Genomic DNA, 18245 nt, shown 5'->3' on the forward strand with positions numbered 1-18245 from the left:
ATAAGATTTTACATCTTTATCTCATGCAAGTGTTCACATACGTGAGCTATTATCGTGCTGATGTCTGTCTGTCTATGTGTGTGAGTCTGTCTTCGTCTGTCTATCTATCAAGAACCGCCGTCAGATTCTAATCGAAATTGGTATGTTATTTTCTATTTTAGTGGCAAAAAAAGATTAATTTTTTTGGTAGATGCGGCTTGTATGGTTTACGCGAATCTCAGAAAACTTGAAAGTTTTCATGTTTATTCGATATTGACTGAGTCTGACTCGCAATCAATCTTAAGAAGACAATGTACTTGTCCCTTCAAAGCACATGGCCACAATGCAAACAGATCACAACCTGGTATTTTCAAGGCGCGTTAAAGGGCTGTGGTCGTCCTGTATACGCAAGAGGAAGTTTCTTGCTTACAAACAACAGTTTTTGAACAATATTTTATTGAAGTAAGTATACTTCAAGTAGCCGTAAATACATGTCGCAGCGTTTAACATGGAACGAACCCATTTATGGTGACGTTCAATACTCTACCACGCTTCGCAGTTGCCTGAGGCCCACCTATATGCGAGTTTTGAGGAAATAAATATCGGATTCTCAAAACTCATAAAAAAGTAACGCCGGGGTTCCCTTTTTTAAAGCTGCTTCAGGGCGGGGTTTGAAACGCAGTATTTCATCCTGGGATGCTGTCTTAACCTTCAAGAGCCTTTTTTAGTACTGCAAGGTCAAAATGGAGAAGAAGAAAAGTAATATATGGCGCTTAACATGCCGAGGCTTCTTTTAACTTACGTTATTAGATAAACGGCTATAAAGGTACTAAATTGAAAAACCGAGACTGTTTTCAATAATGATGTCATCATGTAAACTTTGTTTCCAAAAGTTATCAACTTCTCCAGACTCTTATGGAGGGTAGGCTCGTAAGGATACCAGACTACACTTATGTATTGCGTCGAAAACAATTTCATTACTCTAACTGCATTGACGTAGTTGTACTGTCTTGTGACGTTATCTCTTCCTCTCCTAGATTTTATAAAAATTAGTGCTTATATATCTATCTGACTTTTCCCAAATTTCTATAAAAGGACGTCTGTTTTTAGACAAGTCTCCTAAAGGGGTATTTTGAAACTTTAGAATAGAGCATGGATACCCAGCCGTTTTGGGAGTGCCACGACCAATTTGTAAACTGATTGGTAAACTGTCAAAAATGAATTTGAACACATATACTGGTCTAAATACTTGAACTCATTCATACTTATATAACCTACGTACTTATATACATGCTTTTAAGCATAATGATACATCATGCAAATGAATTACCTCACATACAGTTAAAGCATCAAACCACCCCTTAACACAACAGTTGTGCGAACATACAGTCTCTAAAGATGGATTCCATATATTAATCTTAATGCACAAGGTCTAATGGAAGGGGTTCACATTTTACAATTGATAATTTGAAGCGGGCGTCATATTTTTAGAAAACACGATTTATGGATAAGGTTTTGAATTTCAGGTGCGACTTACATACATTTCACCGACCACCCCCCCCCCCCCCCACATCCTCCCCGTAAAATATAAAGATTCCCTTTTGTGGTTCACACGGGGATTTACTTTGCACCAAGTCGGCCAAAACGTTGCGGTACGTGTGCCCAAAGATTTGGATTTCAAAAGCTTTTGTACATGCTGTTGTTGACTTGGGAGTCGAGTACGCTTGCAGAACAGGCAGGAATTCGCCAACGTCTGACGCAACACAAAATCATGGCTTTAACTTATAACTGAAGGTAAATACATTAACAGTGATATGTCCGCATATACTTTCTCGTAACTAAGGAGATTATGGTGTTAACATCTGATTTAATAGCCGTAGACGTTAGAAGGGATAACTTATTGCAAAAGGGCTCTATGAAAGGGGTTCACATTTTACAATTGATGAATTTGAAGCGGGTGTCATGTTTTTAGAAAACACGATTTATGGACAAGTTTTTGAATTTCAGCTGCGGCTTACATACAATTCATCGACCCCCCCCCCCCCGTTAAAAATAAAGGATCCCTTTTGTAGTTCACATGGGGATTTACTTTGCACCAAGTCGGCCAAAACGTTGCGGTAAATGTGCCGAAAGATTTGAATTTCAAAAGTTTTTGTACATGCTGTTGTTGACGTGGGAGTAGAGTATGCTTGCAGAACAGGCAGGAATTCGCCAACGTCTGACGCAACACAATATCGTGGCTTTAACTTTATACCTGGAGGTAAATACACTAACAGTGATATGTCCGCATATACTTTCTCGTAACTAAGGAGATTATTGTGTTAACATCTGATTTATTAGCCGTAGACGTTAGAAGGGATAACTTATTTCAATCGTCTCTCAGGCTCGTTATATACCAAGAAGAGATTTGATAGAGCGAAGTGTCGATTCGGACAGTAACAAAACAAACTTTCACTTAACCTATTTTCTATTTCCGCGTTCTTTCTATTGTATAACATGAATATCCCACTGCCATTGTATAGACCAGGGGAAAATGAAGAAGTTGAGGAGGGCAGCTAACAGATTGTAGGAAGAGCGTAGTGCCGTAGGCAAAGAACATATAGAAACGTCACACCGCTATTAGCTTGGGAAATCACCCTCCCGCTGGTGACTGTTGTGGTCAGCTTGCCGCAAGGGCTCGTCAATGTATCTGGTGACCCCACTAACGACACCTGAAAAACCCGAGGACTCTGTAACAATATTAGCTGGTAAATTGGAAGCGACGAGATTGTGTTGTGGTATGGGAATGGAACGACAAGCCACTGCTTCAGACGGTGAGTTACATGTAACCATGGAAGAGTAAACGAGGTTATTTATAATGTTCGTAAATATCTCTGTCATTGCGCTACTCATGTCACTGCAGACAGGGTTATGGGACTGTGCTACATGCAAATGACACTGGAGGCAGGACAAACACGAAAGAACAAATACATAAGATATTATTTGCGAGTTTTCAAATTCAGCAACGTTTACTTGTATTTGTGCTTTGGCTACTCGAGGGCCCGATACCGCGAGTTCATCGGCGGACGGGAACATTCAACGGGAAACATTTGCCCTTCCCCTTATCTTGAAGTACATTCACGTAGCGAGGCTTTTGAAAACTGTGCAAAGGTCTCGCCCAGAAAACTTTGGTGAAATTCCAACAACAATAACTGAAAAAAACCAATTGCGTCTTGTTGAAAGTAACAATATAGCCTATAGGCCACACTCACAGGAGTCAGCTTCCTTGCCACAGTTGACTGCTCTCGAGTTAACGTTCGATCTTCAAAGTTCGCACTCTAAGTGGGTACTCAGAGGATTTGCCGTGTATCGAAAGAATGTGTCTTGCAGTGAAATGACTTGCGTAATGAAAGTGACAGTCGTAGCTTTAAAGTCAATTTTGAAATTTAGAATGACGACAGCAACTCAAGAGGAAAACTTCTTTGTAAATAAAATGATATTCTTTAGCCGTATACTTCAGCTATTGTACACCGACAGATGAAAGACCTGGTAGCTAAACACACACTCACTCTCTCTCTCTCTCTCTCTCTCTCTCTCTCTCTCTCTCTCTCTCTCCTCTCTCTCTCTCTCTCTCTCTCTCTCTCTCTCTCTCTCTCTCTCTCTCTCTCTCTCCATATCAGTGGCACTCACAATCTTCCTGCAAACACCCTCAGTAATATTCATGCACACCTACTTGTCTGTACGCCCACCTACCAACCTTCATCATACACACCTATACATCCACATGCCTACTGACACATATAGAAAGACAAATATGCCCAACAGGGAGTAAGGACATGCTATATATGTAATGGGATGCCAATATTGAAACGACATTTTATTGTGTTTGCACGGTCATTCCGTGCAGAATGAGTGCTGGTGGGACAGTTTAATCACCTTCGAAAGGGGCCCGGGGACGCTCGCTGCACGTTTTCTCTTTGAAATTATCTTGAGTAGGTTTTATTTAATACAGCGTGGTGGGTCATGTGGTTATCAGAAAACAGTCTTTGCCCTTTACTTGTCAGTAATTTTGAAATCGTACGTCAGACAAAAATGCGATTCTGACTACCGACTTGCACACCACAACTCAAGGGTCATGCCAATCGAGAACCGTTCAAAATTCGTAACATTCACATTCTTACTTGACTCCTCCGAGCTTGAAGTTCTGATCTGCAGATAATTCCCTGTAGGTCTTGTGCCTCCGAAAACTGTACTGAAGTATTTAAATCTGCCCCTCTAGAGAAGGGAGATTGTTGTTGTGCTCTCAGAGCGTGTAAAGTGCTTTTGTCATTTGCCAGCTATATGAGCAATCGGGTGTGCTGTGACGCACGGCAGAACTCGAACAAATGAACGGTGACGACTCGTCTGTCGCACACCAGACAGCGGAGAGCGAACTGTCTGCATGCGTCAAATCAATCAATCAATCAATCAATGAAATTATTGAGCACCAAAATTAACTCATACAATGGGCTCGATGGCGGAGTACCAAACAAATTAAAAAACACGATAAGACCGGGTTCAAAAGAAGATTTACAACAACTTGTAGGGGGAGGGTTAGGATAGCTAGTTTTCGATCCTTGATAAAAAGTTTGGGTCATTTAATTTAATTAATGAATGGGTGGCGATGGCCATTCTTTGAAAATAAAAGTATGGGCGCACGTTTTAATGTTAGTATAGAGGGGTTAATGACATTAACAAAAACACAGTCACCATGCCTCCACCATTACTGTTCAGAACACTGGCTCTTTCCACTGGCTCTTTCTTTGTCGTGAGCGTACGAACAGCTTGATAAATGGAGAAAATTACGTAAATTCAAAAAGAGCTATATATCTGTTTGCCTATTGTAGGGATGCTGTCCTTTGACCTTTGTGCTGTGAAAAAGGTACATTCCTTAAATTCTTCCCTTCAAAAGTGTGCAGAAAGAGAAAGTATTGGCCTATACAATCCATTTTGTATAATCTGCAACATCATTGCTTACAAACTGTAATCCTTGTCAAGACTATTCAGTTTTCAACATAAAATTGGTCATTAAAAACGAGCAGGCTGCACTGTCAAGTTGAACATTAAGATTGTTGATATTAGTATGGCAAAATATTATATTCTAAAGACAACATTCCAAGACAAAATTCCAATAACGGAAAACATTATACATTGATAGTAGCAAATGGAGTTTCTATTAAAGCAGTACGTGCAGTTGTTCCTCGAACGTCATGAAAGAAACTTTAATTCTCTTTCAAATTCAAGAATGAAAAATCAGGGGCCATCGTGCAAACGTTTGGTACTAGGGAAACGAACTAGCTGGAGAAAAATTGCCAGTATTTGGCCCGTGTCCATATGTAAATTTAAATTTTCGATTTCTCACACAAGAAAAGATTATGAAAGCTCCATTCACTCCTCAAGCTTTGATATGTGTTCAGTGGACACGACCAGCAAATCAGAAAAAATCTTCGACCAATTTGAGAGTCCTACTTTCTCTCCACGAGGTGCACTTCATATACGCCCATTTGAAATCTTGTTTCTTGTTTGTGCTTCTTTACAGAAACCTGACAGCCTTTATTAATTACACCTTTCTGTTCACGCGTGGCTATCATCAACCCCTTTTGGACGAAGATGACGACGACTTTGGCGCCTAGTGTTAAACTCAACACTCCGACTGTTTCGGACGGTCCAGGAACGACAGGAACAGCGTGTCCGGTAGTAACGGTACCCTGCGATTGTAAAGTAGGGGCTGCTGTTGCGGCCACATTTTTCGTGACACTTCTGATCACAGTGCTCGTTTGCATCCTCGTGTTTTACCTGTACCTAAAACGACATCGGCGGGACGAGAAAGGAGCTAGCTGGTACCCTGGTGACGAAAGCGGACTAAACGAAAGCGACACGGAAAGCAAGGGCGGTATCGTAAGTCCTGTCTTCGTTGGCGACGTCACTGATTCGAAAGCGGCGCCAGTCAGTTCAGCCTCGAAAGGGAACACCGATCAAACAAAGGCAGCAGACAACGCCGGCGAAGATGGCGCACCTACTGGAAGTAAGGTTCTCAGGATGAAAGAAGCAACCCAAAGCGCAGTTACCAAGATCAAGGCAAGATTTGAGAAAAAACCTCGATCAGACGGGAACACAACAGAGGATAAAGGCCAATCGGAAAAAAGAACAAATATAGGCGACAACAACAATGGGAAGAAACAGGTTGATGAGAGTAACCTTGACAATGATATTGACAGCGGTTTGTATGAGCAGCCTGTCCCTATGAATGAACCACAGGCTAAAACGACTGCGAGCAAGACTCGAAAAGCTGAACGAGACAGTCTCACTGTTTCTACGGAAAAGATTGTGAAAGAAAAGGAGGGAAAAGCCAAGAAATCTAAAGGGCAAAAGAAAGCAACTGACAAGAGCGAGAAGAAAGAGGAGCCGGGCAAAGATAATGGTGTGGCGGAGGACGAACGAACGTACGAAAACATGGAATTCGGCGACGAAGCTGTGTTCCCTGAAGAAGAACAGCCTAGCTACGTGGTACCGGCTGAGCCGCCGGGAGGCGTTTACGACAAAATCGAAGAAAATCCGCACGAAGATGACGACAATGAGTACATGGAAATGACAGCTGAGAATGAAGAACATGAGTATATGTACGCTGATGAAGATTTTAGAAAGTCGTTCGCTGCAGACGGCCAGCAAGACTACGACGAAACTTACATTATTCCGGCGTCAACGGGGTCGCCAACCGACAAACGCCCGACGTCTTCGCTCGGATCGATCTCGGAAAACAAGGAAGACGATGGCGAACAGCTGCGAAATGTCAGTGTGGCGGCAAGGATCGGCGGTTTCGAGAAAAAGGACGGCAAGACCGACGGCTACGTGAATGTGAGATCTAGCACGCTTCCCGCTCAATCCCTTTCAAGTTCTCGGGCTCCTCAGCAGTCGACCAACACTACAGCGCGCCCGAAAAGCGTGGATGCTGGTGCTCCAAAATTGTCTTCTACGTCAGCCAAAAGCGGCCAAGTACTTGTTGGCTCCGGACCTGGAAACAAAAAGATTGTAATTGTAAATAAAGAGTGAAAACAGAACAAGCCGGCGGAAACGAGTCTTGCAATTTCTATGAAAATACACTGAAAAGGCTCAACGCAATAAGTTGTTAACTTGTTTAATTGTTACTAACGGTAACGATATTTACCAAGTATAGAACTAATAACGATAATTTTCATCGATAATTTTCATTTTGAATATAACATCTTGGCTCTGAATCGTCGTCAAAGTGACATGAAAAAAAATTGTTGGCAAACACGTGACAAAAAAACTTAAGAAAGCAGGCGGCGAACTGTACTCGGAATGAGTTCTCAAGTTACGACCCAATCAATATCAAAAACACATCATACATTCCATTTTAGAACTATATGGATGTCATACAGTGAACCACGCATAAAATCACTGTTTCTCCACGGAGTTACGGCGATGTCATGAAAAACGCATTTATAACAACTGCACCTACGAATATTAAGCCTGGGGACTGCTATATTTCAGACTTCCCATACAGAGTCTTTCGAAGTCACATACAAATCACTTGTGGTTTTATATCATGTCAGGTGTCGCGACTTCACGAGACATGGCATCGCCCACTGCAACGCCATCCTTGGCTACTCAGAACCACACGCAGCACTGCACGGCGCCACACTAGTACTGCGTCCCACGCACCGGACCTCACTGCGTTACCACACGTCGGCACACCACAAATACCAAAGAACACCAGCTACTAGTCTCTAAATCGCATTTTGTATTTAATTTACCACAATGACAATTTCTCTCAGGCTTACCACATCACATTACATCGCGCGATCTGTCAGAAAACGCATCGAATACGTGCACACTTACACGTTTAAGGGTCAAATGTTGTATATTTTTTTGATGTTGTTGTCATGGTTTTTGTTCCGCCGCACTAGGGTATAAATTGCTCTTCTCCCTACAATGTAAGTTGAGTAAAGTATAGCCTATAGAGAACAGTTACTGCATAAGCTATTACCACTGTATAAACGCCACCTACAAATTTTACATATGGGATGAGACTGTGTTATTAATGATTTGCGGGTCATTCGTCGTCTGTTATGTTCATTATTCATGATGTACCATTAAGTTGAGATGTTTGACTCGATAATGTTGAATTAATTGTATATCGAAAAAAGTCTTCTTTTCAGTCTTTTTTTTGTATATGTATAAGTGAAGAATTTTTTACATAAAACTCTAATATTGTGCATTTTCTTGCATTATGGAAGCTGGATTTTCGATAAAGGTGAGATAAGTGAAGTCTCGTAGTAACTAGTTTTACCAATATACAGGGATTGAAAATATCAATTCACATTTAAGTTTCTGTAATAATTGTACTGTGGAGTATTCCATTCACTCTGTGTCCCTTTATGATTTCTTTCTTACTTTTCGAATGTAATGGAACGTTTGTTTTTGTTCTCAATATGGATGGGAAATTAATAATAAACCCTTCAAATGATGTTGATACTGCGTTCTATATGATTTGTCCAAAAGTACAGACTTAGTTCAGCTTTAGAGTCGTGTATTTTAAGTCATTTCTCCTGTGTATGTGATTGTTATGTGATATGAGAGGGGTGAATTTAGATACAGGGGAGTCATCCGGGGAGTAACAAGCTGAATAGCATGGCAGCACTACTTCGGGCAGTCTAGGGGTCCTCCTTCAATTGTCCATAATTTGCGCAAACTGAAGGCAATTTATTTGATATATATATATATACTTCGGGCAGTCTAGGGGTCCTCCTTCAATTGTCCATAATTTGCGCAAACTGAAGGCAATTTATTTTGATATATATATATATATATATATATATATATATATATATATATATGAGGTTGTTTCAAATTTCAAATGCCTGTTATTCGGACCAGGTCTACGTGGGCCAGATGAAATATTGTCAGCAAATTTGGATGTCTACACAAATCATACAATAAAACTAAACTAAGTTTCCTTTGAGAAAGATGCAGGTACTGATATACATGTCAAAGGTTTGAATATCTCGAGCAAAGGAACACTGCTGGAACTTGAGGTATATAACATTGTACGGTCACGCCACGGCTAGATCGTGACACACGTGATGTAATCCCGGGATGTAATCTTTGTCAACCGACCAATTGTTCATTCATGCCATGATAACCCGCGTGTGCGTGTGACGTCATTTCGTGATATTATTCTCACGTGGCTCGCATATCGTTTTTTGATCAAATGAAGCGATCACAATCGACCAATTACACTTTATTTAACTTAATGGGAACTGACAAACTCACATGGTATGATAAATATCCATGTTAAAGCTCTTCCAATTTTGGACTGACTAGCAAACAAAGGCGTTGGAATTACGATTGCTTGTGATCGCTAAATGTTAATGAGTAACCATCCGCGTATACCATAACGTATTAATTTGTGACATTCGAACTACCCAGCTCGACCTCCATACATATCGTATGTTTATCTCCTGTGTTCAGCATCTTTCAAGTTGACACCCACTTCGCGCCAGAAACCATCGGTGATCCCGATTCTCTGTGAAAGTACAGAGAGCTGGATTTGACAGTACATATACCACGGGCGTCGGACAGTGTCTCTCGGTGACGAGACATAGGATTTGACCACACGAGGAGTGGCAGAGCGAGCCGTCAACCCAAAACTTCTCGGCGGTTTAATAAGAGCTGGTGAGTAGTCGTCTTTCTTTTCCTTTCTCCACTCAACATTAGCACTGTTTTTGTCAGAAATGGTACAATCTTCGAACGTCGTGATCTTTTCCGATAAGTACGCCAGGGTCGAAGTACGACGTCTTGTGACTGTAAATCAATTAATTGTCTTGGCCTTGGCCGATCGTTATAATTCATTCAGCTATAAATCATAAATGTAGAGTCCGGTGTTATCTCTAAGGTGATAGCCTATAGTACAGCGTTGGATTCTCTAGTTGTAAGGTTTCTGCGATTGCCTATGCTTATTGGCGAAGTTTGTGATAAAGTCCGTTGACCTAAAACTGAAAGATTGACCCTCTCATGAGACATCTCCTATAAAACACGCGAATATCTTGTACAAATCATGGTCCCTCCGTGTACAAATCAACCACGTGTGCTGTCTATAGGTATCAACTACATCTTCATTGTCAAAATGTCATGTTTTTCTGTCATCAAGATAGAGAGAGGGTTGAACTTGAGATTCGGAGTGTGTTCTCTTATGACGCAACGTTTCGGATATCACATTCCTTTACAATCTGAACAATAATCTTTACAATGTACATCCACCCACACCTTGTCGTGACAAGTCACTTTATTTGCTTTGGCGGTGACACGAAAAAAAAACTGCCAGGGTGCTCAAGGGGACTTGACAATTCCAGAGTTCCGGGAAGAGGCGCTTCAATTTTTTTATTCAAAACGAACATAAATCATGCAGATTCTGAATGCTGCTAAACACGGTTGTTTCATAACTTGTTTTCTTTGGTTATCTAATGAAAAAGCCGTATTTCAATAACTGACTATAATTATGCAATGATTGAAGATCACCTAATAGGTCACTGTTATCATTGACTGTGCTTTTGAGCACTTATGACTGCAAACGTGTGTGACAAAAGACAGCAACAGGCGACTATCATGGGAGGGGAGCACTGAAACGACAGAAAATGAGCCGTGAAAAAAAAACTTCACGCAAATTAATTATTCTCACAAATATAGCTAGATTTGTATTGAAACTGTTTTATAGTTTATCCCATAGACACTAATGTATCGCACATTATTATTTGTCGGTGAAATTACAATATCATATTTGTTGTACAAACGTGCCCTTCTACGAGCCATATTCTCGTGATACCAATGGTCTAACACAGATATGATTGAAACCATTTTTTAATATTTGGCCCATAGACCAAAAAAATATAAATAGTAAAATGACACTTTGAGTGAAATTCCAAAAATAAATTTCTTGTACAAATATGAATTGTAATCACCATATTCTAGTGAAGTACTCAAATCAGTTGCCGACATATACACAACACAGATAGTCAATAGTTAGTTTTGGATGTATTTTTTTGCATTGTTTACCCCATAGACGCTATGTATGGTGAAATGACACTTTGAGAGAACTTCCAAAATCGATTTTCTTGTACTGATATATAACATTTTTAATCAGGACGTTACGGGATAAGTTTGGATCCGTCTTGTCTACGTTTTTATATTCGGGCCAGGGCTCCAACAATGTTCTTATCAACAGAGAGGGGTCTGAGTATTTAGGTTCGCGTTGGGGAGGGGAATGCGGAAAAAACTGTTGGGGCGGACAAAATATTTGATATTCTGGCCCCTGCCGTTAGTTGTGCTCGTTCCCTTGTAAAATAGTTGATCGGGTGATGACCGACTTTCAGGACTGTGGAGTATAAAAACTATCTGGCTATGCTTACGTATTTTGTCTGTGTACATTACTCTTGGCAGTAGGGCGATGTTATATGTAACCTTAAAAGATGTGTGTAAATTATATGGGGCATTCTTTGGCTGCTTTCGATAGGGCAGTGACTTCCGCCGTCAATACCCGGATGTGCAGTCCAATAACGGAACTCTTTGGAAATCACACAAACACTGACAAAAATGAAACCCCAAAATAAATAAGCGATATTTTCTTATGATTATATACACGACAGAATAAACTGCCGGTCATTCTAATTCTTGTCGAATAAATTTATCTGTAGGTGCAAAGAATCTGCTACCAGAGATGGGATGGTCTCAGTTCTCACTGAAAGCATCGGTGTTGTGTTGCTGCGGCCTTGTGATGGTCATCTTCGTTGACGGGTCCCTGACTAAATGTACATCGTTGAAAGGGAATGTGGAAGACTGCGCCAACAGAGGATTTACTCATATACCTACACATTTTGACTTCCTCTCATTGAACCTGGAGCAAAACGCGATTACAACGCTCCTTGCCGATCAATTTATTCGATATCCATTCTTGCAGTCGATGAATCTACAGTCGAACTTCATCGCTGAGATCGAAACTGGCGCCCTAAACGGCCTTTCGGATTTGAAAGTGTTGAATTTGAGCTCCAATCGATTGGAGCACCTTCCAGGGTATATATTCTCGCCTCTGAGGAGTCTCCTGCACCTTGATCTGTCACGCAATGCGTTGAGGGCGATCTCTAGCGAAGCGTTTGCAAATTTGTGGTCTCTGCAAACCCTTTCACTGTCAGACAACAGAATCACTAACTTGGACAAAGTTCGTTTTATTGATCTCCAAAATTTAACAACCCTCCGATTGGAAAGAAATGAGTTGATCACACTTGACAATTCAGTCACCGCATCTCTTCCACAGTTGTCGTTCCTGTTCTTGCAAGACAACCCACTGCAATGTTCTTGCAGTCTCCAAAGCCTTCTGATTTGGAGTGCCGGGTCTGGACGCTTCCTTCATGGTGCTGACTGCGCCACCCCTCCAAGTCTGTCTGGTAGAAATTTAAAAGAGCTGCTCGAATTAGATTTAACTTGCATTGCTCCGCGGATCGATAGCGTGAAAGTAAGTGATAGAATCGTCGTAGAGGGAGATACTATAACCTTCTCCTGCAGTGCCACTGGATACCCTAAGCCGGTTATATACTGGACGAACCCTGAAGGAGTAATCTTGTGGCCGGACGGTGACCATAATCACAATAAGCCGTACAAGTCTCACGAGAATGGTACGTCACGGTAACACATGTTCATTCCAATGATTCGGGCACTTTCGTATGTACAACGGAAAACGCGGGCGGCTCTGATAGCGCAGAAGTTCAAGTCGATGTTTGGCCGATCGACGCCGTCAAATTTTCGACGTCCGAGCTTGAAAACACCTCATACGTTTACGAAAACGAGACAAGGGTGACGTCAACGGCACTACCGCCAATGCAAGGGTGTCCTCCTTGCGATACGACATCAGTTATTGTCGCCACATTCTTCGGCACCTTCTTCGGTACGTTAATACTCTGTGCGGTGTTGCTCTACCTGTTGTTCCGACATCTCTCGAAGTCCTATAACCCCTCCGAGGGCGAACTTGATGGGGACACCAGTAAAAGGGGTGGCTTCGTGATCGCAAACCTGGCAGCTCTGCTCAATATATCTGCGCAGCGTTCGCCCACCGGGAAGACCAACGATAATGGCCCGCCAACGCAGCCGACAGACATCTCGACGTCGAATAGCGTCAAATACGAATATGTAGGAGACGTTCTAACTGAAGTGGATGCTGGCATTCACAGAGATTCTCACAAACCAATCCCAGAATACCTAGAGGTGATTCCAGACCAAGATTCGGTCGACAAGCAACTCCGGACAAGGTCCACGGATGCACCCTCATACCACTATGCCTACGGCTGTGTCCCCAATAGACGCTACACGGGTTACGACGAGAATCCACGGACAAGTCAAGTAGTCGACCGTGACCGCGAAGACTCTTTGTCGATTCATGAAGACGATCCAACATACACGTCACTGGAAACTGACATCAAACCTGGTGAAGTCATGGGCAAGAGACTGGAAGCAGCACGGAGAAAGCTATTTGGAACGAGGAGGAACGGAATTCATTGTATCAAAACTTCCCCCCTCCTGGCGTCTAGTTCACGGTTATGAGGAACAACAATCATACGCACAATACATTATTCAGACAGAGATATACCAGACCGGATAAAAGCTCAGCTGCAATTACAGTCGACAGAACACATATTTGCTGCGTGGACAACTCGGACACTCGTTCTTACGACATCATTTTGAGGGTCAAATTAAAAAATGCATTTTACAGACAAAAATCAATCACAACTTACAACCAATGGAGCCTCGTCTCCAGTGATGATGGCCAGAAAAAGTAGAAGTCTTCGTTTCAAAGATTTCAATACCATCATTAGCACACGCCATCGCTCACTTGAAGAACTTCTTTCTATCATAGACCCTTGTCGAGGGTCTATGTTTGTACGTCTGTTTATTTGTCATTGCGTTTAGTCTCATCATGAAATTTGTACAAACATATTACTGGCGGAGTTAAAATAGTGCTCAAGTAACGCAATGAATGGGATTCCTTATCTTCTGATCTGTCATGGTTGACCTATATTAAACGCGCCTATTGCACCGCCGTCTGTCGAAATGGGCCTTGATCAGATACAACGGCAAGTCTTGCTTCCCAGCCTAGCCTGCCAAAACTTCATTGAACTCCTGGCTAAAGTTGAGACTAAATTGTTCATGATTATATCGAAATTTTGAATAATAAAATGTCTGTCAAAATTTCCCTGCTGAAAATGTACAACAGGCTTGTTACACGTCAACGTCATCGTTTATCTTACGTTCGATGATATTATGAGGGCCCAATATCCGATGGTGAGTGATCTATGCGCAAAGAATATACATGAAAAGTATTTTCCGAGTAAGAAGTAATGTACTGTATAATTCAACTGTACGAATTTCCACAGGGTTGAATTTTAAATATTGAATTGTATTGAATAGAAAATGTATTAATTTCGCTATTAGTATGGCGCATCGGTGGTTCAGTGGTAGAATTCTCGCCTGCCACGCGGGAGGCCCGGGTTCGATTCCCGGCCGATGCAAATTAATGGTTTTGTTAACGCATGTCGAAGTTTACCCATGTATTCAGTGTCTACTTTACGACTGGCTATCGTTCATAATCAGGTTTATAATCAGGAGTCTCCCTATATTTTTAATCCCCGCGGACGCAGTCCGGCGGGGACTTATGGGTTGGGTCCCGTCTGTCCGTCCGTCCGTCCGTCAGTCAGCAGCCGTTTCTCTGTCACTCCTGAGTCAATTTTCTTCGAACTGTGTGCAAGGATAAAGTACTGTGTCATACATATGCACATCAATTTAATTTGCTATCTTTCTCATCATTGAACAAAAATTGCCACCTGTTTGTCGAATATGCGGGTACCATTGTGTTAATTCAGTGCAACGAATTCAGTTAGGATGGTCCTTTGTTTCATTAAAAACTATGTGAATAACCTTGACACGACGAAAGAAAACATGTGCGAAAACATAGACCCTCGAGTTTTTCTCGAGGGTCTATGGTCGAACATGATACGTAAGTTATATTTTGAATAGGAGTTATTTATTTATATTTCTATGTTTGATTGTACATGATTTTGGCTTATAAATCCATTTTCAATGATTTCCAGTTCGAGCTGGTTCTCGACCAACCCAAATCACATTAATCTTTGTGCAATAAAACGTTTGTACTCACATCATAAAAAGTTCATCTTAAGTTTTAAGTTACCTCAGGAATTTGCAAAGATTTTGCAATTTTTAAATGTAATCTTTTCTATTCCAGACTGATTAGTTTTCTTGTTCACCGTAAAATTTCCTTTATCGTTATGGTCACTCAGATATATGGGATTAAAATGCAGATATCGTCTTTTGAAAAACTGAATGGCGTCTTTATATGATTTCTATTGAACGACAACGATAATTGTCCTAAATCGGTATTCTACCTGAAATTTTCAAATGCACTAATGAGACATTCCCTGAGCGTTCTAGGTGTCGTTGGTCAAAAATTCAAGTTTCGCTGAAGCCCTGCATATGAAGTTTAGAGCAAAAAGATGACATTGCAAACAAAACTGTAATGTTTGCCATATCATCGGCAACATTTTCTATCAAGAATATGATTAAGAAGTATTTGGTTATGTGTAATACGGAAGCAGCATCGGTGGTTCAGTGGTAGAATTCTCGCCTGCCACGCGGGAGGCCCGGGTTCGATTCCCGGCCGATGCAATAGGAATATTTTGTTTGGAACAATGATTATACATTTTTATATTTGACTGCTGATTTCAATTCACGGAGAAACTCGCAAGTCACATTGAAGACACTGTTCTGCTCCGACTGTAATGACCTGACCTGCTTCTCAGACCTTAATAAAAAGGAATTTTTACCCCAAAGTCACTATCAACGGAAACACGACAAGTCTTCCCCAATGTCTCGCACGAATCTTTATCATAAATTTTAACTTTTTACATGTAATAATAATTGAATACAATAAAAACTGAATTTCATCAATTCATGTTGACTGTCATCTTCTGCGAAATCAAAGAAACGCATACTGGTAATAAAAACAATATAAATGAACAAAAAAATGTGCATCTGATAAAAGTTGCAGAAATAATGTTTATGTAAGTGTTCAGTACGAGTGTCAGAAATGACTACACTGGCTGCCATTCAAACTTTCACAACAATTGCTACAACGACTATATTATTCGTTCTAGATAACTTTGAACTTGAAGTATTTGAGAGAAATATCTCTATTCGAGGATGTTAGTGTGGCACGTATGCATACGATTAATTGAGACCGAGGGATCAGATATTTTTAGCAACGTAAAAAACTGTTGACCAATTTTCTCTTTTGAGTATTTTTTCGGTACACAACAATTCTTTAGGTAGCATGGCACAGTACTGTAATTGGTCAGAAAAGTTGTTCCATTTTATGAAGAGACGATTGTTGTCCATCGTACCTTGCCCTTAATCAAAGAATTAACATAAACCTGAGATACTAATGTCTATGCTTCCAAAAAACAGCATGTTTGCAGTTTTGCACTATCAGGTTTTCGTAGGTGGAAATGTAAATAATGCAATCGATGTGAGGGCGCTATTAAGTAGAGACAAACACCTTATTGGTGCTGTTCACAAACAAAGATCTGTTCAGTCAGACGGTGGATTTGCCGAATAGTAACAACCTTGCTAGACCTTCCATGTGTTACCACCCTCAATCAAATTTTAGATACAACCGACGAGTAAATTTACCGACAAATGTTATGACACTTTTTCCCCTCACAAAGCATTTGTTTGAACTTACATTTTACTAGCGCCACCAGGACTGATCCTATGATCACAACGCCCTCTAAGCTAACTCGATAGTGGCCGCTGTTCTCTTCTGCCTTGAATGCAAAGGGTTTATCCTGGATCCTGCAACGGTTCCGAACAGCAATATTGTTCTTGAATTCCCAGAATTTTCTACGAAATGAACCAATTCGTCATTATTGTTTATTTATTCACTTATTCACGAAAATTTTTCTCTGTATGTGGGTTATGTTGTAATCTCATTGGTATTTGAGGGGCGAGGTTTTTCCTACTTAGGGTAATATTTAAGGTCACGTTCTAGAAAGGACTCGAGGTCAAAGTTTTTAGGACTCCCTGACAATCACAGCTCTCTCAAGATACGGTTGATTCCTTGTAAATTGTACAGTTATAAACATCATTGCAGTTCGAAACCCGCTAACATCATGGACAACACACATAGTAAATTACCAGTATGCTAAAGTTGCACGAGTGTACGATGGCCTTCGAATTAACACCAGTGAGGTGCAGGAAATAGCTCCTTTGTGATGTTCTTTTTTAACCTTCGTGAAAGAGAAATACATCTACAAGAGCAACGGTATTGTCACCGAAAGTTTCCTGTCCGGTGCTGCGTGGTGCGTGTACTCAAATTTGGGACAACGAAAGTGCAATCATTATTTGACGTAGATGCCGACCTCATTAGGAGCACCTTTTATGTGTTTTTTCCATAACAATCCCGCGAGTCATCACTGTACGAGGTTCCACAGGATTGAATTTTAAACATTAAATTGAATAAAAAAAAGTATAAATTTCAGAAATAATAAGCAGCATCGGTGGTTCAGTGGTAGAATTCTCGCCTGCCACGCGGGAGGCCCGGGTTCGATTCCCGGCCGATGCAATTTTTATAATTTTGCTAGTGCACGTCGAAATTTACCACGTATTTGGTGTACTTTACAATTTGCTGTACTTTCATTCATCTCCTTTATTTCCAGTTCGAGCTGTTGGTTATAACCAAGGATGATAAGGATCGTTCATAATCAAGGATGATATCAGGACGATTCCTATTTTTTTGATAATTTAACAACACAGACTACCCTAATCATAAAACATTTGATTTCATAAAGGCACCTGTTGAAGTGAAGTAAGTGACAAAAAAATCATCTTTCAAGTACAACAAAGTGACGCTGTGATTATGCTATCTTTCTCGACAACACTGAGAAAAGAAATAATGAAATTTGCAATCTGTCGTAAACGATCCAGTTATGCTGGCACCATTTACGTAAATCCAATGTAACGAATTCAATTTAAAGGTATTCGGTCACCTGTTTTTTTTAATAGCCAATCACAGATTTTACGCGGGTGGCCGGTTTTTAAAAAGGGCGCCTCCACACGACCAGCCATGGCATACTTAGCAGCGTCGTCTGCCTATTCTTTGACGTATCACGTAT

General features: G+C 40.9%; 2 protein-coding genes and 3 non-coding genes across 6 annotated transcripts; all 5 read left to right on the forward strand.

Annotated features, from left to right (window-relative positions):
- Window positions 1-2438: 2438 nt before the first annotated feature.
- LOC139131410 (uncharacterized protein DDB_G0286299-like) lies at window positions 2439-8491 on the forward strand. Of its 2 annotated transcripts, none has more exons than XM_070697436.1 (2): window positions 2439-2792; window positions 5537-8491. In XM_070697436.1, exon 2 carries the CDS (start codon window positions 5608-5610, stop codon window positions 7045-7047), a length of 1440 nt encoding a protein of 479 aa, XP_070553537.1. In that variant the 5' UTR covers window positions 2439-2792; window positions 5537-5607; the 3' UTR covers window positions 7048-8491. The 2 variants fall into 2 exon arrangements, with proteins under 2 accessions (XP_070553537.1, XP_070553538.1); XM_070697437.1 differs by lacking the exon at window positions 2439-2792 and adding an exon at window positions 4844-4879.
- A 753-nt stretch (window positions 8492-9244) lies between these two features.
- LOC139130563 (leucine-rich repeat and fibronectin type-III domain-containing protein 5-like) lies at window positions 9245-12697 on the forward strand. Its single transcript, XM_070696311.1, has 2 exons — window positions 9245-9693; window positions 11709-12697. Exon 2 carries the CDS (start codon window positions 11732-11734, stop codon window positions 12695-12697), a length of 966 nt encoding a protein of 321 aa, XP_070552412.1. The 5' UTR covers window positions 9245-9693; window positions 11709-11731.
- A 1802-nt stretch (window positions 12698-14499) lies between these two features.
- Trnag-gcc (transfer RNA glycine (anticodon GCC)) lies at window positions 14500-14570 on the forward strand. The gene has a single exon. It is a non-coding gene; the product is annotated as a tRNA-Gly (tRNA).
- Window positions 14571-15670: 1100 nt separating this feature from the next.
- Trnag-gcc (transfer RNA glycine (anticodon GCC)) lies at window positions 15671-15741 on the forward strand. Its single transcript has one exon. It is a non-coding gene; the product is annotated as a tRNA-Gly (tRNA).
- Window positions 15742-17624: 1883 nt separating this feature from the next.
- Trnag-gcc (transfer RNA glycine (anticodon GCC)) lies at window positions 17625-17695 on the forward strand. The gene has a single exon. It is a non-coding gene; the product is annotated as a tRNA-Gly (tRNA).
- Window positions 17696-18245: the final 550 nt, after the last annotated feature.

This window comes from Ptychodera flava, chromosome 4, assembly GCF_041260155.1.
Source record: "Ptychodera flava strain L36383 chromosome 4, AS_Pfla_20210202, whole genome shotgun sequence".
NCBI classification, from domain to species: Eukaryota; Metazoa; Hemichordata; class Enteropneusta; family Ptychoderidae; genus Ptychodera; species Ptychodera flava.

Bases quoted from the DNA above. Each gene is read 5' to 3' on its own strand.
- LOC139130563 (XM_070696311.1), top strand. From the start codon at position 11,732: ATGGGATGGTCTCAGTTCTCACTGAAAGCATCGGTGTTGTGTTGCTGC.
- LOC139131410 (XM_070697436.1), top strand. From the start codon at position 5,608: ATGACGACGACTTTGGCGCCTAGTGTTAAACTCAACACTCCGACTGTT.